This window comes from Astatotilapia calliptera, chromosome 14 (assembly GCF_964374335.1).
Source record: "Astatotilapia calliptera chromosome 14, fAstCal68.1, whole genome shotgun sequence".
NCBI lineage: Eukaryota > Metazoa > Chordata > Actinopteri > Cichliformes > Cichlidae > Astatotilapia > Astatotilapia calliptera.
In genome coordinates this window covers 32,605,312-32,630,963 of record NC_137435.1, presented here as the reverse complement: position 1 = coordinate 32,630,963, position 25,652 = coordinate 32,605,312, and the positions used below count along the sequence as shown (strand labels likewise).

At 41.8% G+C, this 25,652-nt stretch overlaps 4 protein-coding genes across 4 annotated transcripts in view; 2 read left to right on the top strand and 2 right to left on the bottom strand.

Moving 5' to 3' along the window:
• Window positions 1-4,930, bottom strand: part of gjd1b (gap junction protein delta 1b) — a 36,452-nt gene extending 31,522 nt beyond the window's left edge. The window contains exon 1 of the mRNA XM_026192398.2: window positions 3,873-4,930. Within this exon, the coding sequence (XP_026048183.1) occupies window positions 3,873-3,943 (71 nt within the window). The 5' untranslated portion in view covers window positions 3,944-4,930. The remainder of the gene's footprint in view (window positions 1-3,872) is intronic.
• Window positions 4,931-8,012: 3,082 nt separating this feature from the next.
• On the bottom strand, window positions 8,013-16,222 carry nop53 (NOP53 ribosome biogenesis factor). Its single transcript, XM_026192910.2, has 12 exons — window positions 15,980-16,222; window positions 15,398-15,474; window positions 15,173-15,278; window positions 13,337-13,539; window positions 12,025-12,080; window positions 11,455-11,550; window positions 11,065-11,166; window positions 10,784-10,951; window positions 9,587-9,762; window positions 8,973-9,039; window positions 8,518-8,594; window positions 8,013-8,406 (listed from the first exon to the last, which is right to left on the bottom strand). The coding sequence occupies exons 1-12, from the start codon at window positions 16,183-16,185 to the stop codon at window positions 8,346-8,348; spliced, it is 1,395 nt and encodes a 464-aa protein (XP_026048695.2). The 5' UTR covers window positions 16,186-16,222; the 3' UTR covers window positions 8,013-8,345.
• Window positions 16,223-16,729: 507 nt separating this feature from the next.
• Window positions 16,730-19,460, top strand: LOC113035788 (histone H3.3A). The gene is made up of 4 exons (XM_026191507.2): window positions 16,730-16,900; window positions 17,964-18,107; window positions 18,290-18,443; window positions 18,553-19,460. Exons 2-4 carry the CDS (start codon window positions 17,980-17,982, stop codon window positions 18,679-18,681), a joined length of 411 nt encoding a protein of 136 aa, XP_026047292.1. The 5' UTR covers window positions 16,730-16,900; window positions 17,964-17,979; the 3' UTR covers window positions 18,682-19,460.
• Window positions 19,461-20,698: 1,238 nt separating this feature from the next.
• LOC113035789 (histone H3.3A) lies at window positions 20,699-24,500 on the top strand. The gene is made up of 4 exons (XM_026191508.2): window positions 20,699-20,858; window positions 21,786-21,929; window positions 22,127-22,280; window positions 22,997-24,500. The coding sequence occupies exons 2-4, from the start codon at window positions 21,802-21,804 to the stop codon at window positions 23,123-23,125; spliced, it is 411 nt and encodes a 136-aa protein (XP_026047293.1). The 5' UTR covers window positions 20,699-20,858; window positions 21,786-21,801; the 3' UTR covers window positions 23,126-24,500.
• The last annotated feature ends 1,152 nt before the right edge of the window (window positions 24,501-25,652 follow it).

Genomic DNA, 25,652 nt, shown 5'->3' with positions numbered 1-25,652 from the left:
AGCCAGCAAGTCAGACTGACACTTAAGAGCAGTCACACGGTTTTTGACTTCCACAGCGCCAGCCCGAACTTGCTTACAAATGCCCGCCTGAAGTTTGACTACATATTTCAAAGCACCCACCTCATTACACTGCTGGTCCATTCACCGTAGTAAACAACAGACATAATCCCCATGTTCATCCATTTTTTAATTGGACAAGTTGCTAAAATGTCCTCCAGCATGACTGAGATAAACAGCAATGTGTTTGAGATTTCCAATAAACAGACTGTGTATCTCATGATGAGTGAATAAATATCCGAGTCACTCCCACCAGAAGCAACGAAAATAAGCGGTCGGTTGGCAAGACTGCCTGAGAAAGGCAAAGCTGTTTATCAATCAGCTGGTCATTACACAGTCTGTCAGTATGTCAAACAATGTGGGAGTGGAGGACAAAGTAGTTCCAAAAACACTTCTACAGTAAACACAGACTGGTGTCAACCAGTGTTTTCGGTGTGGGGTTGAAACTTTAAATTGCCTCTTTACATTCACGTTGATGTCATCATAGACGGTATAAAAAATGGACATTGCTTCCAAATTATAAGCGTGGAAGTGCCTGAAACCCGCTTTCTCTCCACCGGATAGCGATATCTGTCTTTGCAAAAATGTCTGTTGGGACATGGCTTTGTGTCTTGGAATTGGAATTCAAATGCTGATATAACAGCAGCCTTTAACCCACTTCTAACCTGAGCTCAATCCTAGGGCATCAAATACTGCCGTTCTGTCAAAGTCGCTGGGGTCTTGCACATATGCGCAAGGTGTTCTTTGATGTCAGTGCCATTATGTAATAACTGCTGCAATGTTAGACACCAACAAAAAATGCTCCTGATTGAAAGAACAGGAAGGTGCATTTAAAGCCTTAGTTATACTTGGTTGCGGACAGCTAGAGACCCGACAGGCAAGTAGTCGTTCCTATTATACTGCTTTAAAGTCCGCTGCCTGGCCGCATGCATAGTCGGTGCATTGTAATGTAAATTCTTTACAGACAAGTCCACACGGGCACAGAAAACAGCCAGGCATGCACACTCTTGCATGAACCCTCTCGCTGACTGTCTCATGATGACATTGACATCACTGGGACCCAAGCAGACGCTAGCAAACTCGCAGAGAGGGAAAACATAATCCCCACTTTAGGCATTGGCAATGATGTCTATCAGAAGACTGGAGTTCGTATTTTGAGTGGGAACTCTCTTTTTACTTACTGTTCACTTTTGCTTTTGTTAGCTTCAAGCACCAAAAGGGTTGGGTTTAAGAAAAGATCGCAATTAGGTCCTGCCGCAGCATGAACTCTACATATTAACAAACTAGTGCTAATGCAGGGGTGGGCAACTCCAGGCCTCAAGGACTAGTGTCCTGCAGGTTTTAGATATAACCCTGGGTCAACACAGCTGAATCAAATCATTCATTCATATCAATTCATTACCAGGCCTCTGGAGAACTTCAAGACATGTTGAGGAGGTAATTGAGCCATTTAAATCAGCTGTGTTGGATGAAGGATACATCTGAAACCTGCAGGACACCAGTTCTTGAGGCCTGGAGTTGGACACCCCAGTGCTAATGGTAAATGGCCTGCATTTGTATAGCGCTTTTCTAGTCCTTAAGGACCCCAAAGCGCTTTACACTACATTCACACACAAGCTACATTGTAGCCACAGCTGCCCTGGGGCGCACTAACAGAGGCGAGGCTGCCGGACACTGGCGCCACCGGGCCCTCTGACCACCACCAGTAGGCAAACATGCGGTTAGTATCTTGCCCAAGGATATTTGGCATGCAGCCAGGAGGCAGCCTGGGATCGAACCACCGACCTTCTGATTAGTGGCTGACCTGCTCTGCCACCTGAGCTACAGCCACCCCATCATCTAATGGGACGTTATTGTGTTAAAGGGTTTAAAAGGGGTTTCCAGTTACATTATTAATTCACAGTGTAAATTTCCTGCAGAAGTCTAAATCACACATAAGGAGTCTCGCCCAAAACTTTCATTAGTGGCGTGTTGGCAGTGAAACCAGGCAAACCACAACAAGGAGAATGAGCCCTTAGCTTGGATAGTGATGGTGGTGTATTCATGATAAAAACTTCTTTATTTAAAAAAGTACCACCTCAGTTTTATCAGAAAGATTATGTATGAACTTTTGTTGTCTGTAGATATGTGGGAACTTTTCAGGTGCTATAATTTGCAGACTTGCTACAAATATTGCCATATGAGTATCTAGAGTGAGGGTACTCATTGAGCCAGAGCAGATGCAACTTAAGCAGGAAAGGGCTGCTGGTAAGCCCATGTGAATGTTTGGATATTTTTTTAAATTTCTAATGGGCTCCTCCTGTGTTCTGAACATTTCAGCTGTCTGTACAATAGATATAATCTGTGCAAAGATGATCTGAGCCTCTGGGTGTCCTGCTTGCTCTGCTTAGGTCATGACATGCAGCACCATCTCGTGACGAGACTCCTCTTGGCTTCCTACCAACGCCCTGCAGACTGAAGCCATGTGTCTGCTCGCTTGTCTGTGAATAAGCGCTCCCCGCTGCCTTCGCCTTCACTCGGTCTTTTTACTCTTTCTCCGTCATCTGCTTCGTGTCTCCCACATCTCGCACTCCGCTTGTCGGTTCTCCTCATCCCCGTTCTACTTTGGAACCAAGTTCTCTTGCTCTGCTTTTTGATTTGTTTAATTTTTACCCTTTCCCTTCACTGCCTGCCGTAGATGTCATTGTTCTTTTTGAGAGTTTCTCCTTAGCTACCCTCTCTTTCTGTCTTTTCTCCTTCCCGCTCTTTGCTGAGACCCCACACCCATTATGACTAGCCTAGATGATGAGGGACAGTGTGCTCCCAGGGTCTCGTGAATGAGGGAAAGCAAATGCTGACAAACCATGTATCATAACACCAAAGGAAACGACTCTGACCAGTCTGACTCTCAAAATCAAGCTTCAAGTCAACACGACAATCTTCACACTCAGAGTTTTGTAAGCAGAAGAAGACTCATCCAGAAAAAAAACAAACTCCACGCATCGTTTACTTTATAAACTGCCCAACATTCATTCGCTCAATAATTCAAGAGTACCACTAGCAAGGGTGAGTCAGTAGCTGGAGGGAATTGGTTTAAACTGCAAATTCAGATGGTTTCTCATGAACTTAAGTTGAACTTGCGGTTTCACACATATCCTGAGAAAGCCTTCATACTCAGGAATACGTCCTTTACTTAATGTTAAGACGTTTCTAATAATGTTTACAGAGCCGATGTGCTAAAATGCTCATGAATAATTGCTCGTCCTGCGGCCCTGAGAACGAGTTACTCCAACTAAGATGCAACACATCTCGGCATGTTAGAGAATGCATAAATCATAACTGCTGTGATCGGCTGTGGCTCGTGGATTTTTTTCTTTTGGGGGGGGGGGAGTAAAGATAAAGAAGATGACATCATACTTGACAGAAAAAGACAAGAGGTGAAGAAAACTGTGGTAAATTGTCAACTGGGTCACGCTTGTGTAGCGTGCTGGCTTCTGAAACCAACTTGATGTTACGGCAAGGAGGGAGGCATCAGCGTGGAGAAGCACATGGCAAAAACTGGGAATGACAGAATTGTAGATGTTTTAGTCCTCTGTGTGGACTAATAGTAGCCCTCATGGCTGCATAACCCTCCCATCGTATCACCCAGACAGATTAAAGAAACTAACCCACCTACCCCCCACAACCTGCAGCCCGTCACCCTGGACCTGAATGTGAGCACAGAGGGACTCACAGTCAGCATGCACACACTTACTATACTGTAGAAACACATATAGATAAGGACACATGCACATAATTTCAATTAAAAGATAGCATTCACGTCTTCAACAGCTCACCTTCCAATCATAGTAGAGTGCTGCTGCACAGCAGCCTCCAGGAGGCGCTCTAGGATGGTCCATTCTCCCATGGTTGGAGTCAGGAGGCATCCACTGGGCACAGAAAGTCAGGACTGACCCCACTTCAGGTGGGCTTCCCAGACAGCTGGGGTTCAAGTCAATCAATCAATCAATCAATCAAAGCTTTATTCGTCCTTGTCTCTCAGTGTTCAAGTCCACTTGTTAGGTTGAGTTGAGGTAGGGAGTGGCTTCAGGTGGCTGGTTTGGTATAGAGAAGTCAGGAACCTCAGTGACACCTCATTGTAAACTCCGTGTCTTCTATTAAATGTGCTGTCCGCCACGCTTTCCTCACACCACTAACTGTGACTCCTGACTCCGCGTGTGCGATTCGCCTTCCATGCACTTCTTCACGTGAACGTGTCTTCCTTCTCCTCTCCTCTGGGCTACCCCGGCTCTGTTTACCTCCTAAAACAGCTGGTGTGTCCTATGTTCTCACACCAACACTCGCACACACCTGCTCTGACAGAGACCCGAGCCTCTCGTCTACTTCTGCTGACTTTTGCGGAGCGGCCGTAGTTTGTGCAAACAGACATCCATCGCTCGCACACTAACACTACGCCCTCGTACGCTCGTTCTTTGACAGCATCTTGTAGTAACTCCGGCCGGGCAGAGGTCCATACACTCATGTGAGCCTGAGCAGCCAGGGGTTTCTGCGTGTTCTCCTCTCCTCCATCCTGTTTCTCTGTCCACTCTTCAGGCTGTTTTTGCTCCTTCCTTCCCTCCTGCTTTGGTTCAGGCAGAGCAGCACTGTAGCATCGCACTCTTCCTCCTCCTTCCCTCTGCTAGAAACCGTGCCGGAGTCGCTGGGTTATCCAGTTCCTCCCTGCCTCTCTCTCTCTGTTTGTTTCTGTCAGCGTGCTTTACGAGGCAGCGCTCCTTTCCTTTCTTCCCTTCATCTTGTTTTTTTCCTTCCCACTTGGTTTCTCTCTGTGTGCGCCCTCCACCTGCCTCCGTCTCTCTCCCTCTGTCTCTCTGAGCCAGTAGGCAGCCAGACCGAGCGTGTGTCTAGAGGATTAGAGCGAGGAATCATCTCTCTGCTCCTCCCCCCTCTGGCTCCCTCTCACTCACTCTCCATCACCGTGTTTATCCCCCCCCCCCCCCCCCATCATACCATACAAACAGTTTTTCACTCTTCCGCCACACACGATTTTCTCCTGCATTTACATTTTTGCCATCCATTGTGTTCTCGCGTCTGTGCAGTGATACCTACTGTACACTGCAGACGGAGACATTAGAGGCAGTGTCACGCCGAGGCTATGCAAGGATACTGAGGCGACACAGGGGAAGTGTGTGACAGAGCGAGAACACGATGGAAGCGCTCCATGTGTGTGTTTGTGTGTGTGAGATACTCACTCAAACACACCATCAGTAATTATGCGAGTAAATCACGCATGACCAAACATCTAGGTGTTTTCATTATCAGTGATTCTTCCCGTTGTTGCTCTTTTTTTTTTAACAAATGCATTAATCATCATTAAATGTCACAGAGCAGATGTTGCAAAGAGGCACTGTAGTACTCTGTTTCATGATCTACGGTGATAAATAATAATTCAGATATTATGTAATATGCTGCTAGTAAGGCTTTTAAATACTACCTGGACAATAGTCTATAAGGGATATACATTAGATATATTTCGCAGTGGTAATATAAATATTAATGTGATATAAATATTAGTCAATAATGAGGAATTTCAGTATTTGCAAATAAGATGTCACATCTTGTACCTTCTGATATTTTTATTACATCCATTTTCCACAGGCTTAATGTGGAAAAATTGTGTGTTTAAGCACTTTTAAAGATGATAGAAAGCCAGAAAAGAACAAAATCAAAACAAACGAGTGTTGATATTTCACATTCAGGGCATCCCTACTCAGTATTACAGAAAAAATATGAATCCCGAATCTAGCACAAAGGATAGGGTCCTCCTTTGGCTATTTTGCTCGAACAATCCCATATTTAGTTTGCAATGACATTAAAAACAAAAACTTGAAAATATTTGACTTTTTTTTTATGTTTAATATTAAAATATTTGACTTTCAGCTCCTCAGGACACATTTCCTGTAGTTTCAGAGACAGTGCTGAAAAGGTGCTATGCTCCCATAAACTTGATTAAAAGGTATATTTACAGTATGGTACAAAAAGCAGTATGTTTCTATGGCTAGTTTCCCCTTCAGAATAAGTGAGTACTGGGACTGAAAACACCTGGATTCAAAGATTGATAGATGTCGACTTCAGTCCATATATTTTGTGTGAGTTAGGAGAGCTTCTGTGTTGATTTGACAGGTGCTCTGACACACAGATTGTACATTCTAAACACAACAAACGTATATGATTTTTCAGCACTGCTTCCTTGTCTGAAGTGTATCTTGTTTTGGGGTCATTCTGGGATCTTTATATCCCTGTATCCTGCATCACAGAGCTCAGTGCGTCCACGTGCCTCTGCGTGTGCTGCGTGTACGCAAGGAGGACAAGGTGAGACAGGCAGGAGGATACTGGGCCGCCCCCCCAAAAAAATAAGAAAGAAAAAAAAGAGCACGAGAGAGGGAGGGGAAAAAAATGCCTGTCACTTTGCAGCAAACAAGCCTGAGATCACTTGACAACGTTGACTCACACACACATATACACACTGTGGCATCTCCATGCAGTGCAGCTGAGTGTTTTAGAGGCTTCCACTGTTACTCGCTGGCTCTGCAGACCGGAGGAATAGTAATCTATTCTGAAGGAGGTAATGAGTGACTGCGCACACACGTAATCCCTCCTACTCCTCATGCCAACACAATCTGGCAGCACCATGTCTCACACGTGAAGAGAGGAGGGCAAACGGGAGGGGAGCAAACAACTTGGCTGCAGTCGGTCACTGGCATGAGTGCAGGAGAAAACACTAATATCCTTATATGGTGATGTGCGCGCTTTTGTTTTGACTAAAACAATGAAATTAGTTTGGAAACAGCTTGGTGACAAATTTTTATGTTGATTAGCCACGGTATGTTTATGTGCAGTTGGTGATAGCGTTGTAGAGCTGCAGGCCTCACCATAGGCCTGATTTATCAAATCTCAGTTCTCCAGACCTGTCACCTCCCATGAAGGCCTACAGATTTGGTGTTATATGTCAAAATGCCTCAATTTTTTTGATACAACCTACCAAATACTTAAAAAAAAACCCCAAAAAAACCCAGCAACATCCACAAAAATATCTGTACAACAAATTATTTGATAAAATTACTTCTGGCCCAGTATCTCGTAAAAACTTTAAATATAGAACGAGGGGTTGGAGACGAGCTGTGGCTTTATGAGTCAGCAGGTTAATTCATCAGCAGGTAATTTGGCGTCATCACCACTAATAAGTGCTCAAACGAGCATAGCCCAGGATCAGGTGCTCAGTTTGTCTTGAGAGGGAGGAGGGACAGCTCAACCGACTAGCATGTGGTTGGGAGCCCTTTTGTGGACACTGAAGGTAAAGACTACAATTTCACACTGATTAACAGATAAGAAGCTTTGGAGCAACTCCAGGGACCATGGGGCTTAGGGGACGGGGCGTGGGTGTCTGTGTGTGTGCATGCAGGTCCTTGTTCACGCCAGTGGGACACTGAAGGCAATTATGGTTTTAAGCCAGCGGGATGGAATCAATTATCACATGCCAACTTCCTCAAGCCCATCTGTTTGTTTTTTTTAAACCCAATATTAAAAAAAAAAGAAATGCATTAATCTACTTCAGTTAAGCTCAGCTCAATCAACTAATGTAAGTGAGGATTTTAAAAAGACATACTTTGTTTCTATTGTGTACCCTTAACTTTGTATGCTGCAAATTGTTATATAATGTGGGCATCCTAGCATCTAAAGCAGAGTGTATTAACTATTTGTGAAAACAGACTAAATGATGCAATCTCATTTGAGCAGCTTCTATGATGGACTTGTGTAATCAATATATAAAAACAAACAAGCACAGAAAAATGTTTAGGTGTGTGAGTATGGCATAATCTTAAGCAATGAGCTGACATATTGCCATTACCACTACAGGGTTTAACCCTTCATTAACCTAGTGTACTCTTGTATGAGCAGCGTAGTGACACACTGACAGCTGGACTCGACCATTTACTACAAACCCTTTGATCGTGCCCTGATAGGCATGACATTATGTAACACAAACACACAATGATACAGTAATCTGTATTTAACTGAAAGAAATTATAGAAACACTGCATGGCAGATGCACTACAGGAAACAATTAAAACTCATATCCGGCACTCTTGGTCAGAGTTTATATATCACTGCTGCAGGTGACATCAGTCTGAAAGGGCCCAGCAGGCCCTCAGCAGTCATTATGTCGTATATACACAGTTCCATTATTCTGCACTGGTGGTTTAAAAGTCTCCCAGCTTCTTGCGTTCAGTCCCGTGATGTGTAGGTCGGCATCAACTAATCTCCTTGAAAGCCCTCTTCTCCACATACTTCACCTTGAGTCTTCTCTTGAACCTAGGAGGGAGAGGGTGGAAACTCATGTTATTCACTACACACCTTATGAATTCACACATCACTCTGGGCCTTTGATGAGATGTTATGTAAGAGCGAAGCAGAGGTCCTTACTTGGCTCTTTCTCTGGGTTCAATAAGGTTTCTCTTCTGCAGACTCTTGAAGCGGTCCATGAGCACGCTGCCCTCTGGCTGTGGAGTCGCAACATTACACAAAGAGAAATAGTCAAAACAAAGCCATGTGACACAAATGTCACGCTGCTCTCACTGGATATGCAATTCCCACGTGCATCATAAAATCCTATTCTCATCACAAAGACCGATTTAAGTATTATTCAAAGACATAATTGGGGGAGATAAGAGGGAAGGACTGGGAATTTTCCACCAGCAATTACATCAAATGAAACTAATGATCCCTGTGGGGAAAGCGAGTCAGCACAGTATGAGAGAATGGGATAAAGCTTTGAATAGTGGAGAAGTGCTGAAGATAATACAGCAGCCAAATTAGCCAAAACCCATTACAGATAAACTGTGTCCTTGCTCACGGAGGTCAAAGTGCTTCTGAAGTACCTTGAGTTGTCGCAGGGAGCCGGCTAGCTCGTCGCTCAACTGAACCTCCATGTCCTGAGGCTGGAACCTGTGAAGAAATATATAAAGCAAACATTAAAGACGTGGATAGAAAAGGCTATTTATAGCCAAAAATGACCCCTGCTGAGACAATGTTGGCCACTACCAACAGAAAATTGAGCTGGGGCGAGGTGATGTGACTTGTCATGCTAGTTTTGTTTAGTTAAAAACAATATTTTGATTTCATAGCTATCAGGAATAGCAGCCATTACTAGAGTGCACTGAAGCTGTTGTACAACTTTACAGGATTGCAGTTCTGTCCCCATTAGCAGCTGTGACTGAAGGAGAAAACCCAGATGAGCAATAAAGAGTCTAAGTGTTCAAACTTCCCTTGTCATAATCAGATTTTTTTTTTTTTTTTGATTTCACAACAACAGCTGTCAAAGAAACAAAGAAATAATATTTCGTATGTCATACGAAATAATAAAAACTTTAAAAAAAAAAGAAAAAAGAAAACCTGTCATTTAAACCCATTTTGCACCTCAGACTGTATAAAAGTTGTTAAAACTCTGGAGCACGTAAGTATGAGTGTGTAAAAAAACATGTTAGGCTTGTACTTGAGTTTGCCGAGTCGCCTGGGCTGAGCTTTCTGGGCCTCCTCCTTGGCCTTGCGTCGTTTCTGTCTGATCTGGGTCGTCTCTTCCTGCTGTTTGATCGAGGTCTTTATGGAGCGAAGCTGGAAGAGCTGCTGTTGCTGCTCAGTCTGTCGCCTCTCTGTCAACCGCTGCTGCTCCTATATTAGGGTTCAAAAGAGAGCCATGAGTGGACTGTGTTACATACACGCATGTTTTATCCCCTTCAGATTTCAGGTTAACTATTTACAAGTGTTGAAGTCACCAGATTACGTTTGAGCTGTTTGTTCTGACTCTTCTTTTGGCTGCCTATTTAGGGGGTCACCACAGCAGATCACCTGCCTCTCACGCCCTCCTCTGTCACACTGCCCCTCTGCATATTCATCTGCATTAAATCCATGAATCTCTGGTCATCCTTTGTCCAGTGTATCCACTGTCCCTCCTCTGTACATGTCCAAATGATCTCTGCCTTGCCTCTAACTTTGGCTCCAAATTGCTCAACCTAAGCTGCCCTCTGATGTACTCACGTCTAACCCATCTGTTCTGACTGGTGTGTTTATATCAAGTACTGTTATACTGTTTAAGAGATATTGTATACTTTATAAAAATGATTAATTTGGAGTCTTAGGCAGTGAGATAAATGTTTAAAATGTGAGTGGAATGATAATATGGGTAATAGGAGGTGAGCTTGTTAGACTAACTTTAAAACTTCAGTTTCCATTAGTTTTTTCTACTCTTGGTCCCGTATGGTTTCAGGGAGAGCAGATATTGCCAGCTGCGTCCGTGAGTATTGAAGTCCCACCCACCACTAACTGAACTAAATATTCTTACACAGACATCAGTGTATCCTCCAGTGAAAAATCTTAATACAATAAAATGCAATTAATGAGTTTTCAGTGGAACTTTTTGGCTTTTCACTGTAGGCACACATTCATCAGCCCAATAGTGACTCCATTAGGTGCCCTTAATAAGCCACGACAGTGAGCATGTATACAGAAGGACCACCCAAGTGGAAAGAAGCAGTCCTTAACAAACCCGTCCTTTACCAACAGTGGCAAATCAAAATGTGTGCTGTGAAAATCATTGCACTTTGGGTTTTGTGCAATCTTTTTGCAGATGTATGAAGACTTCTTAGGGTCAGGGTCACTGTAATTTGGGATGTTTTAAACCTTGTAGCCGTACCTTCATTTTTTCTGCCTTCTCTCTCTTTCTCTGTCTTTCAGTCTTCTTGTCGGCCACTGCGATGGCTCCCACTGCCACTTCCTCCCCATCCTCTTTTGGAGCATCTTTTTCTTCCTCCTCTTCACTCTCCTCTACCAAGCCTTCTACCTGCTCACGGAGGATTGTCTCCTGAAAAACGCAATAACGCACAATAGAATTGAAAAAAGTCAAAGACACATTCATCAGCAGCACCAAAAACAAAGTGAAAGATGAAGGCGAGCTAGAGGAATTGTCAGCTGTACCTCTGTAGCTGTGTCTGCTTTGTTGTAAGCCAGCTGTCTCTCTAGTTTGTCTTCTACCTTCTTCTTTTTCAACTCCACCTCATGGGCTTCCCTGAGCAATTCCTGCATTCAGAAGAGAGAGATGAACATTTGTTAATTACCAGCTGCAGCTTTATAATAATCTAAGTCAGTGGTTGTTAGGCTGGGGCCATAGTTTCAAAGTCACCTTGCTCTAAATACTGTTTCCATTCAAAAATTTGCCTACATAAAAGTTACCATGTTTATTTTTTGCACCAAAGAGCACTAATATTAAATTATTAACAGTTATGCAACACTTTAATCTTTTTCGGCAATTACATTTCAATATGTAGGATCAGTAACTACACCCAAAGATGCAGGTTTTTAATTTACCTGGTGGGAGAAAAAGTCTGGGTTGTAGGACCCTCCCGGAGCGATCACCTCTACAGCCGGGAGCACAGACGGCTTCTCGTTCAGCTTCTCTGGACGCTGAAATATCAAAATACCACACTTCAACAAAATCAAACAAATATATTTTTATACACTGATTCGAATCAATTAAAGCCCTCCCCCTATCTTACACGTAAGGGTTCTGAAATGTTAAAGCCTGTGCCAAACAGTTACACCCCCCCCCACAGAAAACACTGCTGCCAACCCGCTTATCACACTGCTGTAGTCAAGTTATATTATTTATCTACACTGCCATGTAACACACTGCCGTGATGTCAAACCAGTATCTCTGCACACAATGAATGAATGAGCAGCTTCCTCTACTACAACCTTAATACGTTCTGTAATTATATGAAAGCGTGAATACATGGGGTCCATGCACATCTATGCAAATTAACACCAAGCTGAACCTATTCTAACCCCCCAAAATAAGGCAATTAGTAGGTCGTGTAAATGAGCATAATTGGAGCACTTCAGACAGCATGATTAATCTTAGTCAACTGTTATTCTCACCTTGACAAGTTTCTTGCGCGTCTGTTGAAGATACCAGGGTTCGCCCAAATCTTTGGCTGTAATTGAAATTGGGGGGGGGGGGGGGGTTTATACACAACATTCCAATAAAATGTGTCAAAACTTCCACATTTTCTAAATTAACAACAGATATTGGAAAAATCAAACCACACCCCTGTGCCAGTCTTGCAAGTTGTCAACACAGCTGCAGGGAAAGCAGCTGTTAGACAGCAAAGCAGCATGTTAAAGTATCCCTCCACCTCAGCTGGAACATTTCCTTTGGCTGACCTAAACTGGAACTTCATAATACATGTACAATAACACTGGCATACTGCAATCAACTCTAAACAAGCCAGCACTAAAACCTACACAGGGGTGTCGAACTCCAGGCCTCGAGGGCCGGTGTCCCGCAGGTTTTAAATCTCACCCTGAGTCAACACACCCGAATCATATGATTAGTTCATTACCAGGTTTCTGGAGAACTTCCAGACATGTTGAGGTAATTTAGCCATTTAAATCAGCTGTTTTGGGTCAAGGACACATCTAATACCTACAGGACACCGGCCCTCAAGGCCTGTAGTTCGACACCTGTGACCTACAGCTTCCTCCTCTGGGTTCCCCTAATCACATCAGCTGTTATGGACAAACATTCTGTGCCACAGAAATCTTTAAATGAGTATTCACTCACACGGTGCCCATATCACTGATGGCTACCTGCTCTATGGATACCCAGCTTAATATTAGTCAATAGCTATACCCAAACCTAGAAATGCATGCAAACACATTTCAGGTTCATGCTTGCTTATAGCTTATCCTTCACATATAAACTACCAGAATGTAAACAAGATACAGATATCCACAGTTCTGCATGAACCCCGAGTCTCAGAGCCATGTGAAAGTGTTAAATCACTGCTGAATCCATCAAAAATCAATGAAGTGCTCTGGCACCTTTACCCTTGAAGCCATTAACAACTTCTATAAAGTTACAGAAACCAGTGAACCATCAAAATATGTCAGGTGGATCTCGTGCTGTAGATTTGAGTAGAAGCATGAAACAAATAGAACTGTCAGTGACTGCATCACTGGCTGCACCACTGCGAGAAAATCTTAGGCAAAAGGTTTTTTGTTTTTTAATCTCAGAGTAGACAGTAGATATAATCTGATATGTATAAGATGCATCCTCAGGTCCCAGACGACTGTTCACACAACAATCAGCTGAGCTCCATGTTAGTCTTCACATTCCCAAGAAGGAAATACTGGGAGCGCAAGGATGGGATCATCATTGGATGTACATAAATGAACACACAAAACTCACTCTCTTGTCCCCAAATGTCATAAAAATCTCTCTCTGGGTTGTTGTTGGCCTCAGTTTCTGTCTTTTTGCTCGTCCTGTCGACAACGGTTCTATTCAGCAGACGCTTCTTGCTCCGTGGGACCACGCCGTTGGCTGCCAGCTTCTCCGCTCTCTCGGCAGTGCGACGAAGTTTCTTGGCATTTGGCTTCTGGTAGGCCAGCACACTAGTGGGGGGGTGGGGTGGAAGAGGAAGCAGAAGAGATGATTATTTGATTACATGCGGAAGAAGGATGCAAAAGAAATGGAAGTGTTAGAGCAGAATCTCCTCTCCTGGTGTGTTTTTATATCCTCAGATCCCAGGACACTGTTCACATAACAGTCTCCTGAGCTCCTGTGAACTGTCTTCACATTCCCATGAAGGAAATACTGGGAGCGCAAGGATGAGATCATCACAGGACACACACAGTCCTCCACATTAAGCCAAATAAATATTCTTAAAACATAGGTTTATATTCTACAAATTGTCTCCTGAATTTCTAAATGAAGGTGTTTATTATTAAGGGGGAAAAAAAATCCAAACCTACATTGTCCCGCGTGAAAAAGTGACTGCCTCCTTAACCTAATAACTGTTTGGGTCACCCTTAGCAGCAACAACTGCAATCAAGTGTTGGGATAACTGGAATTTTGGCCCGCTCATCTTTGCACACTTATAACTGAGCCACACTGGGGGGTTTTCGAGCATAATTGCCTTTCTAAGATCATGCCACAGCATCTCAATCGGGTTCCAGTCAGGACTTTGACTAGGCCAATCTAAAGTTGTCTTTTTGTTTTCCTTAAGCCATTCACAGGTGAAGTCGTCAGTCCACAGAGTATTTTCCCAAAAGTCTTGAAGATCAAGATGTTTTCTTGCAAAACTGAGACCACCCTTTATGTTCCTTTTGCTCAGCAGTGGTTTTCATCTTGGAACTCTGCCATACAGCCCTTTTTTGCCCAGTCTCTTTCTTATGGTGGAGTCATTGACACTGACTCCACCACACTGACTAAGGCAGGTGAGGCCTGCAGTTCTTCGGATGTTGTTCTGGAGTTTTTTGTGACCTCTTGGATGAGTCATTGCTGCACTTTTGGAGTCATTTTGACTGACCAGGCACTCCTGTGAAGGAGTTCCATGTTTTTGCCATTTGTGGATAATGGCTCTCAACGTGGTTTGCTGGAGTCCCACAGCTTTAGAAAGGGCTTTATAAAATTTTCCAGACTGACAGATCTCAATTACTTTGTCATTTGTTCCTGAATTTCCTTGGCATGATGTCTTTCAAGGATCTTTTGATCTACGCCACAAGCAGGTCCTATTTCAATGATTTCTTGACTGAGAATAGGAGTGGCAGTAATCAGGCCTGGGTGTGGCTAGAGAAATTGAACACAGCTTTGCAAAGATGCAATACACCAATTTATGTTACAAAAGGAGGGGACAATCACTTTTTCCACATAGGACCATGTAGGTTTTGAATTTCTTTTCCCCCTTAATAATTAACACCTTCAGTTAAAATCTGCATCGTGTTTACGTGCATCATTTTTGTCTAATACTTACATTTGTTTGATGATCTAAAACATTTAAGTGTGATAAACAAAAAACTGGAAATCAGACAAACAATTTAAAACAGATTCAAAGGGGGGATGGGGGGGTGTCACACTCAGTGAGTAGGACTATATGCCCAGACCTTGGTCCCAAGGCCCTTTGCTGTGTGTCTTCCCTGACGCTCCCACACTTGTCTACTCTTCACTACTGTGCCACTTAATAAAGGCAAAAAATACTGTTGAAAGACCACAGATTCAAGGATCAGAGAGACTAGGATTACTGACTCTTTAGGCGGTGCAACAAGGGAGTCATGCTGAAGGATCAGGTCTATCCTCAGAGGACGCGATGATTTCCCTTTCCTCTTCTTCCCCTTGACTGGTTCTGCAGCTTCTTCACAGAGGAAACAAAATTTCAGATTTACCAACTTGTTCAGGTGCATTTTTTAAACAAAATAATAGAAATAATTGGATAGAAATAAAGTGCTTTAGATGACAGGGAAACAAGTTTACCTTTCTCTTCAACTTTCTTCGGCTGTCCAACATCCAAAAAGAACAAACTGTCATCTGATTTCTCACACAGCAAACCCCTGAAATCCAAAAAGATGCCATTATGTCATACGTATAATTTAAAAGACAGATTTTCAACTACAACAATTATTCAACAGTGTCATGTATGCTGTGGACAGTGGAGAAAAACAAAGTCCATCACAGGGGTTTTTAAGCAGACTAAAAACCACCAAAGTCAATAACAGTAAACGCTCACATTTCAAGACCACAAACCAACACGTCTGTTTATTTTTGGCCGACAGCAGGTTTGAAACTATCAAGTCATTACAAACCATGATAGTGACAAAATAAAAGTCCCACGACAGAAGCAACTTCATCCTTGTAATGTTTAAAACGGATATGTTCTGAGACCATGATTATTATCAACTGAAAGGTAAACACAGCACATTTTTATCTGCCCAATATAAACCTAGGGGTAAAGGTGAGCAGAAATACTAGTATCAGATATAATAGTTGACAATTTCTGTTTTTAATTTTAGACTTAAAATACACATTTTCAACACGTCTCACTGGCTGTTAACTCACCCCGTGGTCCTCTCTTGATGCCTGACGTCTTCTAGAAACTCCTCTACGTCCTGTACGTCACTGTATTTGTTCCAGTTCTTCTTCTTATTCTTGTTCACACGCTTTCTCCGACTGCTGACCAGGTCTGTAGGGGTTACTTTGGGGTTTAAAGTTAAAAAACCTGGCTGTGAGATCGCCACGCGCTTCAATCTCCTGGCAGCCGCCATGTTGGAGGACTAGTGGGGGAGGGAGAAGCGCGTTTCTTCTTCTTTTGTATGCGGGAACCACAGTTTGGCGCCACCAGCCGGACTGGCAGAGTAAACGCTATTAAACTGCTTTTATAACTAACTTAATGAAAAAGTAGTTCTGCTTTTCACTGCATTGTTTACAAGATTAAGATGAGATTTGTTTATATATTTTACAAACTCACCATATTGTAGGACTGGCTCTAATGTAAAATATATATATTTATATTTGTATAATATTAACAGTTTAATTACACTGCTTTTACATTTTTATTTCGAGAAATAATATAAAATAAACAGCAAATATAGCTCTAAAGGGCTGAAAGACTGAATATCACTGTTTCTGCAATGACTCTTGAATGCTGATGGTGCTTCAGTCTCCCTTTTCCTGTAATGGGCGTTTGGTTTAAACACTTCTCTAATAATTACTTTAACCAACAAAAAGGTCAAAAATCAGCTTGGGGAAAAACTTGTTGCGGGACGTTGCTGGTGAAGGTGATGATGCAGTTGTTTATCATGTTGCAGCATGTGTGAAATATGTTTGTCACAGTTGCATCATGGGAAACGTGTCTCCTCTTGCTTTCATATGTTCTTTTTCCTTTTTTTCCTCCCTTCATTTTATTGCGAGAACAACGCTTAAGAGTCTCAAGAATACATTCCCAGTTTTAGGCGGCAATCTTTGACCAAGTTTTCAAAGGTGAGTATCATTATTTGAATAAAACTCCACTTTATCTTTTAATGTCAAGTTAGTTTGGAAATTATGTGTTTTTTCGTTTATTTTCGACGAAAACGCAGGGCACTCGAGCTATTATCTGCCTGCTCGGGGAGTGAGGGACCTAAAAAGCACTTGTGATCCGGTCGAATTTGACTCGGAAATGCGCCTAAAGTGAGGGGTCATCTGACACAATAATTATCATCAATCGATCCCCTGACATGTCTAGTGTCGTCCTCAAAAAGTGTATTCCACTTTCACGCCGCGGTTTTTATATTCTTCCGTCGTTTTTATCGTCACCCTCTTCGTTTGGTACAACGATTTTTCCTTCCCGTTTACATTCTTCAAGCCAACCAGCCAGCCATCATCTTCGGTGCGCTAGTTTGCCTTTACGAGGCCGCCGGGGTGGGCGGGGTCGACTGGTTTTCCTTTAAAATAGCTCATTCTGAATGAAAAACACTAGACTTGTGAGCAAGCGGAGAGCCCAATATGAAGAAACGAACAAACCCACGTTCAGTGCGCAAGGGGCGAGGTTTGTCTGGGAAACCCCGTGCCCTGAGTGGTTGGCATGTTCATTACGTCCCGCCCCAAAGGCGCTAATCCATGATGTGTTTGGGTTATCTGATAAAGGGCTCAGTTTTGATTGGGTGCCTATGCTGCCTATTACTGTTTTGTTTTTTTTTTATAGCCATTGCATAAGCCACCTCGGGTATTTAAAAAAAACAAAACAAAACTCAGGCTCCCGTGGAAGAGTGGAGTCTGTCATGTTGCTGTTAACTTCCAAATCATTTTAAATACAATGCGAAAGTTAATTTTCATTCTTTACAGCCTGTACACATATTTTATTCTGAACTTTCCGGAAGAAAAAAAAAAAAACCCCTGTCTGTTGAACATCTAAGAAATATGAAACTAAATTAATATGCAATCACTTTATTTTTATTATTGCTGTAACGAAAAAGATTGTCATAGATATGGGAAAAAGTGTCTGTATTTATTATTATTGTTGTTATTGTTTTTATTAATGCAGCCTTTTACTTGTTTTCTTCAGGTGATCTTTAGTAGCCATGGCCCGTACCAAGCAGACTGCCCGTAAATCCACTGGAGGTAAAGCTCCACGTAAGCAGCTGGCCACCAAGGCTGCTCGCAAGAGCGCCCCTTCCACTGGTGGTGTCAAGAAGCCCCATCGCTACAGGTGAGATGTCACCTAGCTCTCCTGGAAACTATAGTATAATGTAAACCTAATGTGTATGAAAAGAGCAGGCATCCGTCATTAGTCAGTCTTCTTAACTAGGGGCCCCCGTTGTATTGTTGCACATTCTCACTATAAGATAAGACTGACTCACTGCCAGTTTAATTTCCACCTCTGCACTTCAGGCCGGGTACTGTGGCTCTGCGTGAGATCCGTCGTTATCAGAAGTCCACTGAGCTGCTGATCCGCAAGCTGCCCTTCCAGCGTCTGGTGAGGGAAATTGCTCAGGACTTCAAGACTGACCTGCGTTTCCAGAGCGCAGCCATCGGAGCTCTGCAGGTCAGTAGCTCTCACTGATTAATTTCATTTTTAAAACAACAAAAAAACAGGCTATTTGTCATCTGTTCACTAAAATGCCTCTAATGTTGAATTTTTCTGCCACCTGCAGGAGGCCAGCGAGGCCTATCTGGTGGGTCTGTTTGAGGACACCAATCTGTGCGCCATCCACGCCAAGCGTGTCACCATCATGCCAAAAGACATCCAGCTGGCACGTCGCATCCGCGGAGAGCGTGCTTAAAACATTTTGATTTATTATACTCTGTCCTCTCGTCCCTTCGCCACTCATTTCTCCTTTTCCTTCCTCTATACTTAGTAGTTTGGTTTGAGGTTCTCTATATATATCATGATTGTGATAACCGTAAATGTGTGATCATGTCTTCTTTGGTGCTACCGGTAGCAGATTTTTCTTAGCGGTATCTTCATGTACTTTGAAATCATTCATCAGTTCTAATTAGTGAGCCACAGGAATACCTTGTGACCTCTATGAATAAGATGCTTTTGCGAACCAAGAATAGTGTATGATCTGAACATGGGAATAGAAATTAGCATTAAGGTTGAGTTTCATCTTCAGACAGACACATACATTGATATGAGTCTTCTGACTTTCTTTTCTTTTTTTAAAAAAACAAGTAGAAATTTGTTGTAAAAGTAGTAAGTTTTCTTTTGCTTTTTTTTTTTTACGATATGGTGTATTTCTACTGTTGCTGTTTGATGTATCAAAATTCAAAAGATCAATTCTGGTTGTCAATTGGAAATGTCATTGTGCTATGATGACACTGCATGGTTTGACAGATGATGAGCGGCATATATGTAGCAGACCTTTGTTAATCATATTTTAATTTTCAGCCACGTTATCATGTCCAGGTAATATTATGACTTTTTGTTCCTCTCTCAGGTTGATATGGTAACCTTTTTTTTTCTACTGTGTTCTTGATTTATGTTTCAGTCATTTTTAAGAGCAAAATATTTGTACTCCAGAATTCACATACAAACATAATAAACAGATTCTTGTGCTTAGATGAGTTGTGATTTTTATCTTGAAGCAATTTAAAGTCCCCAGCTTTGTATTTTTGGCATATTCATTTATAAAAATTAACCTAGTAAGATTAATTTCAGTTGTATTTATATAGCACTAAATCACAATAACAGTTGCTTCAAAGTGCTTTATATTGTAAGGTAAATACCCTGCAATAATAGAGGAAAAAAGATGACCATTTATAAGGAATTACTTGGTGACAGTAGGTAGGAAAAACGTCCTTTTAACAGGGGTTGGGGAGAAAAACTCACTCCAGGGACAAGGATAACTTTACTTACTTTTTTATTGTAAATTCATAAAACAGCAATAGTTAGTGAAAATACTATTAAAAATGTCGGAAGAACTACTCCAAAGTTATTTTTATTTTTTAAAGTTAGTCCTTGTAAAACTAAATAACAGCATTTCGAATATGAAACATTTTGACAGTAGTTTTCCGACTGCTGCGAAAAAGCACTTAAAAACAACCTTTGAACTGTCACTGCATGAAGCCAACTTTTAAATGTCTCTTTCAGTTTGACTCAAATGTTAATACTTTAATTCGACAATAAAGAAGGCACTCAAAGGAAGCGCAGGCACTTCCGTTTTCTACATTTAGCTTTACCGACATTTAAAAGCCCGAAATGTTCGATTAAAAAGAAAACGTCAAACTAACTCCCCAGTGCCGGTGTTGTGCCAAAAAGTGATTTCCAATGTTTCCGTGTATTTTTTATGTGTAATATCTTTACGTATGTTGGTAAATAGACTTCGGTGAACAGCGTTTACAAAGGGGTTATATATAGAATTAAAAGATTATCTGTTTTTTCAAGTATCTTTATAACTCTGTGTTATTGTACTCACATTATAACCAATCCGGTCCTTTTTCCCCACTTACAATATTTTTACAGAACTATTGTAATATTTGCTGCCATTTCTGCTGTCTTACTCTTACAAAAGACATTTTTAATGTTAATGAGATTTTTTTTAACTGCATAAATAAAGGTTCTATAAAAGTCGCTGCCAAAAACTGATTGCGGCTTCTACCTTGTTACACGAATGTTGTTTGTGGCTCAATATGACTTTGTGTCATCCATGAGGGATGCATTTGACATATGTTTCACATATTATAGGCCAACAAGTTACTTATAGCAGTTTAAATACGAGCAATCAATTTTTGGCAAATACCGGAAATCAGTTTTTGGCAGACAATCACTTTTTGGCACAACACCGGGCAGCACCTGTCACTGTAACCACAGAAATGTTGTTAACGCCGTTGCATTGTGGGACGCATGATTGACGCGGCGGCCATTTTCCCGCTGGACGCTGCTTCCCATTGTGGATACGAAGAAGAAAATACAGCCAAGCGACACATTTCTCTCCACTTCTCTTCACTTTCCCTCTAGGTAAGCGTCTCGAAATGTGTCACCTGGTTCGTGGCTGAACTTTGAATTTTTCTGTTTGTTTTATTTACAATTCACAAGCTCGTTTGAGGGAGAAAAAGCAGTGTTTTCGTCGTGTGAGAAAATAAGACACACACGGCTGTCGAAGCGGCGGTGAAATGCAGTCCTCTTTGCAGCCTTTCAGATGAGCGGATATTCTGGTTCAAATTATGCGCCGGTTCAGCTCGGTTCTACGCTGCCATTAGGGGTCGTTCAGCATTCCTGTGTTCACCTATGAGTTCCTTAACATGTACTATCTCTGTTTTTTTCATTTTCCGATTCGCTGGAGCGTCGGAGAGTTGTAAAATTGAAGTTGTTTATGTGCTACCCGCTTGTTCTTCTGCCCTGGGTCTTTATCCCGCTTGCGCATCAAACCGCCGCCATCATCAGAGCGAGGTGGGCGGACCTAGTAACAGTGGAAGGTAGCTGGAGAGCCCGCCCATTTTAGTTTCCATACGCTGGTTGGCTCATGGTAATAGTTTTAGCTTTGCCAGCCAATCGTGTAGTCGTTCAGCTTTGATTGACGCATGTCTGGCTGGTCGTCAACGGGAAATGTCTTGTGTGTTTATTTACTAGAAAAGTTGAGTAAATCTAAGTTGTCTGCTGCAACCTACAAGCTGCGGTAGCTGTGATTAAATAATTGCCTAATTTCAAATTGCCATTATTGAGCATATTCGACACAGCAGTAGCATTACATCAGTGCTGTTGCTGTAATAACAGAAAATAACACAAAATGCAATAAAAGGTTTTCCTGTTATCATATTTTAATTATTGGAGCCTTTCAAGCATTTAATGTATTTGTCCTCCATATTACTCAGCAAGAAAAAGAAGGCATTTGAAAAATTGTCCTATAAAATGCCAAATTCAACCTTTTTATTCACTCTTTTTCAGGTGATCTGTAGTAGCCATGGCCCGTACCAAGCAGACTGCCCGTAAGTCCACTGGAGGTAAAGCTCCACGTAAGCAGCTGGCCACTAAGGCTGCTCGCAAGAGCGCCCCTTCCACTGGTGGTGTCAAGAAGCCCCATCGCTACAGGTAAGGCAGGCAAAAACTAACTTGCAAAACTTCTCCTCTCCGTTTTTTTCAGCTTACTGTAAGGGTTTTGTGTTATTGTTTTTTCTTCAGGCTATCACTGATGTCTCTCCTCTTCTAAATGTGTTTATTGTTGCATATGCACAGTGCAAGTCAAAGCCAAGTTTAAAGTAAGTTTAATTTCCACCTCTGCACTTCAGGCCGGGTACTGTGGCTCTGCGTGAGATCCGTCGTTATCAGAAGTCCACTGAGCTGCTGATCCGCAAGCTGCCCTTCCAGCGTCTGGTGAGAGAAATTGCCCAGGACTTCAAGACTGACTTGCGTTTCCAGAGCGCAGCCATCGGAGCTCTGCAGGTCAGTATGAAATGGGGCTTTCAAGAGGAGTATCCCTCTGAAAAAATTCTCAGCTAGCTCTGCCCACACATGACTTTGGATGAGGTATCTGTACCTGACTGTTTCCACCTGAAACAGCCTGACTGCTCGCAGGGTTAGTTTCTAAAGCTGGCCAGACACTATGCTGGTTTGAATAAATGTGTGTGATGTGTTAACTCACACAATATGTTGATATTTAATCAGGGTCAGAACCTGCAGCCTCTGTGCTCACACTGTGCAGATCCATCATCCTGCCACCATGTGAAGCTCAGGGTTCTTGAAGCTGTGTGTTCAGTGTTGACACAACAAGAGAGAGGTGTCATTACTTTATGCATTTTTTTTTTAAACATTGGCATGTTATTGTGCTTTTTTTTGTGCTGAAAATGTGATTTGAACCAACATTGCTAGAGTGCATTTTGCAAACTGTTGCACTCCTAAAATTTACATCTATATTGTATATCAGGTGTGCTGAAGACTTTATACAGTGTGCACACACACACAAACATATCTCTAGTATGTAGTTTAAAAAAAATTAAATCTCTGCACAATTTTGTTCAAGATTTTTTGTTGTTTTTGTTGTTTTTTTTGCAAAATGACTGATGAACTCCAAAAGTGTAATAAATATACCAAATTCAAGTGATCATTGAAGTGATTGTTTCAGCTCTGCTGAAAACTGTTGCATTTCCTCTTTTCTGCAGGAGGCCAGCGAGGCCTATCTGGTGGGTCTGTTTGAGGACACCAATCTGTGCGCCATCCACGCCAAGCGTGTCACCATCATGCCCAAAGACATCCAGCTGGCACGTCGCATCCGCGGAGAGCGTGCTTAAACGCTCTCGTTCTCCCTCTTGGTCTTTCTCCTTCTCACCTCTTCCTGTCCTTCCTTCACCTTTCTGCCTCTCCATCCCTCTGCCCCTCACCCGCCGTCCCTCCCTCCCTCCCTGTGTTAGTAGTGTGTAGAGGAAAACTGATTATATTATAATTAAAGTGTATAGTCGTGTTTTTCTTAGTGCTCTCGGCAGCAGACTTCTAGGGTACTCTCTTTTTGTGCATGTACCAAATCTTTGGTGATGAGATCTCCTCAAGCACACATATCCTGGTTTGCACTGTTTCTAACAGGCTCTGTGAGAGAGTGGGTAACATGGATAAAGTGAGGAGAGAAACAGAGTAGAACAATGCAAACGTGGGAGGGACAAGCAGGAGGACAGGATGGCTGTTTTTTTTCTGCTGGGGGGACTCTGGTCTCCTTTCTGCAGCAGGGTGCTAGAAGAACTTGCCTGGTCCTCTCGTCCTGCTTCCTGTCCTGCCAGCCTCGGCTCAGCAGCAGTTTGTTTCTGCCCCAGAGAGCTGAGCCTGGACTTGGTGTCCTGTGTGTCTGCGTGAGTGTTGGCTCTGATCACCACAGCAAATTGTATACAGTCTATCAGCATCTTGGGGAAGTAGTTCTATGATTACCATATGGCTCATTGCTGTTATTCATTGTGTTGGGTTTTGTCTTTCCAAATAAGTCTCACACTTGTGATTTTTTCTTTGTTTGTTTTATTTTATTTTTGAAACTATTTGACACAGAGTTGGGGGGATGAAACAGATTCAAAACAAAACAAATACAGAAAGCAGATTTGAAATATTTTTTTCTACTGAAATGTGATGCTACTGACTCTCAGTGACACCAAAGTTTGATCCTCTTGTACACGCTCTTATAGAGTTTAACCTCATCTGTCTGTTTGTTGTGTTCAAATTGGGTTCTAATTATTTAAAACCAAAGCTTATGAGCTCAAATGGTGTCAGAGATACTTTTTTAGCAGTGGCACGTTTTTTAATACCAAGACCTTTTTATAGCAAAGGCTCATCAAGATTTGTAACATTCTGTAAAACCAAAAGTTCTCAAAGTGTAAAAAAGATTTTTTTAAGAAAATAAAACAACTGATTAAAATGTGAAGGATATTCTGAATCAGCATTGAATGACTAATAATAGTCATTTTTTCTGTATACGTCCCCCCTGTACTTTTATTTTCTTCACTCTGGATCAATTGATCATCTGTATACCGCTTCTCAGGTTGACTTTTCACCCCTTTTAACTTAAATTTGTTTTTTGCTTTATTTGAGTTTCTTTTTTTTAAATGTTGAAGATAATGTTTCAATTAAACAATGTTTGTAATTTCCAGATTTGTCATATAAGGTGGTAATAAATGGATGTTACACACACTCCTCTGTGTCTGTGCTGCATAAATAAATGCTCTCAGGTGGATTGTTTATACCTGTTAAAGAAAGACCACTGTTCATTTACCAATAAGCTTTTCCAACAGTTTAGCAGCATTACAAAAGAGAAGTCTAAAATATATTAAGAATTTACATTTCGGTTCAGGCTACATGTAAATGGTTGCTGACCTGTATAGCTTCTTATTCTGTAGCAGGAATAAATAGCTAGAGTTGGCGCTGTAAGGATCCAGTTTATTGTGAAGAGTACTTTGTGCTCTGTAAGCTTTAAATATTTTTGGCTCTTCATTTTCAAACACTTACAAACTGCTCCCAACAAATCAGAAACAAAAATAAATAAAATAGTTTTTATGACTCAATATGACCCCAAACTTTAAAACTTGAAGCTAAATGAGATGCACAAACAGCAGGTTCGAGAGCACCTGGGACTTCCTTAAGTTCCTTATATTATATTAATGGCAGTGACACCACTAGATGGCGCTACAACACAGTGTTTGTGACTTGAACTCATAGCTCCTCTACACCAAGAAATTAGTTACTTCTAAAATTACGATGGGCCTTAATTTAGAAATATATGTATATGATTGTAATTGTATGAATGAAATCAAAATATTTTTCCATCTTTCTTACCACTAATGTGGTTAACCAAAATTAAGTTAACCTTAAGCTCAGCTCTAACATTAAATTTTTTTTTTTTTTGTCCATTAAACTTTGCCTTTTAATATTTTTAGGCCCCTCTCTCTGACACACACAGATGTGAGACTCCCTTCCTGGGTTGACATCATTCCCCTCATCACTGTTTCATTTCATCCTTCTACTCCCTTGATTAAAAGGGATAAAGCCATACCCTCAGCCATGTTCATCACAATAAAACACACACATTTGCCCATGTCGCTGCATGTCTGTGTGACCTCAGCTATACTGATTACAATGAAACGCACACAGACAAACAAACATCTAATCAAACACCAGCCTTTAATCCTTTTGTTTTGACCAACCACTGTACATTGGTGCAGACTTACAAACATGTATGGATGTACACCCACATACCCACAGACAAGCGATCGCTTCTGGGCACCATTTTTCTGTCTGATGTCACTTCTAATCAAAAGCTCACATGACTTTATTGAGTCAATACTT

Excerpts from the sequence above, each read along its gene's own strand:
- nop53 (XM_026192910.2), bottom strand. The coding sequence starts at position 16,185 with ATGGCGGCTGCCAGGAGATTGAAGCGCGTGGCGATCTCACAGCCAGGT. Across the intron at positions 11,167-11,454 it reads CAGACTTTTTCTCCCACCAG|GAATTGCTCAGGGAAGCCCA; the intron begins GTAAATTAAAAA and ends TTCTGAATGCAG. Across the intron at positions 8,595-8,972 it reads GCTCCCTGCGACAACTCAAG|CCAGAGGGCAGCGTGCTCAT; the intron begins GTACTTCAGAAG and ends GCGACTCCACAG.
- LOC113035788 (XM_026191507.2), top strand. The coding sequence starts at position 17,980 with ATGGCCCGTACCAAGCAGACTGCCCGTAAATCCACTGGAGGTAAAGCT. Across the intron at positions 18,108-18,289 it reads AAGAAGCCCCATCGCTACAG|GCCGGGTACTGTGGCTCTGC; the intron begins GTGAGATGTCAC and ends TCTGCACTTCAG. Across the intron at positions 18,444-18,552 it reads CAGCCATCGGAGCTCTGCAG|GAGGCCAGCGAGGCCTATCT; the intron begins GTCAGTAGCTCT and ends TGCCACCTGCAG.
- LOC113035789 (XM_026191508.2), top strand. The coding sequence starts at position 21,802 with ATGGCCCGTACCAAGCAGACTGCCCGTAAGTCCACTGGAGGTAAAGCT. Across the intron at positions 21,930-22,126 it reads AAGAAGCCCCATCGCTACAG|GCCGGGTACTGTGGCTCTGC; the intron begins GTAAGGCAGGCA and ends TCTGCACTTCAG. Across the intron at positions 22,281-22,996 it reads CAGCCATCGGAGCTCTGCAG|GAGGCCAGCGAGGCCTATCT; the intron begins GTCAGTATGAAA and ends TCTTTTCTGCAG.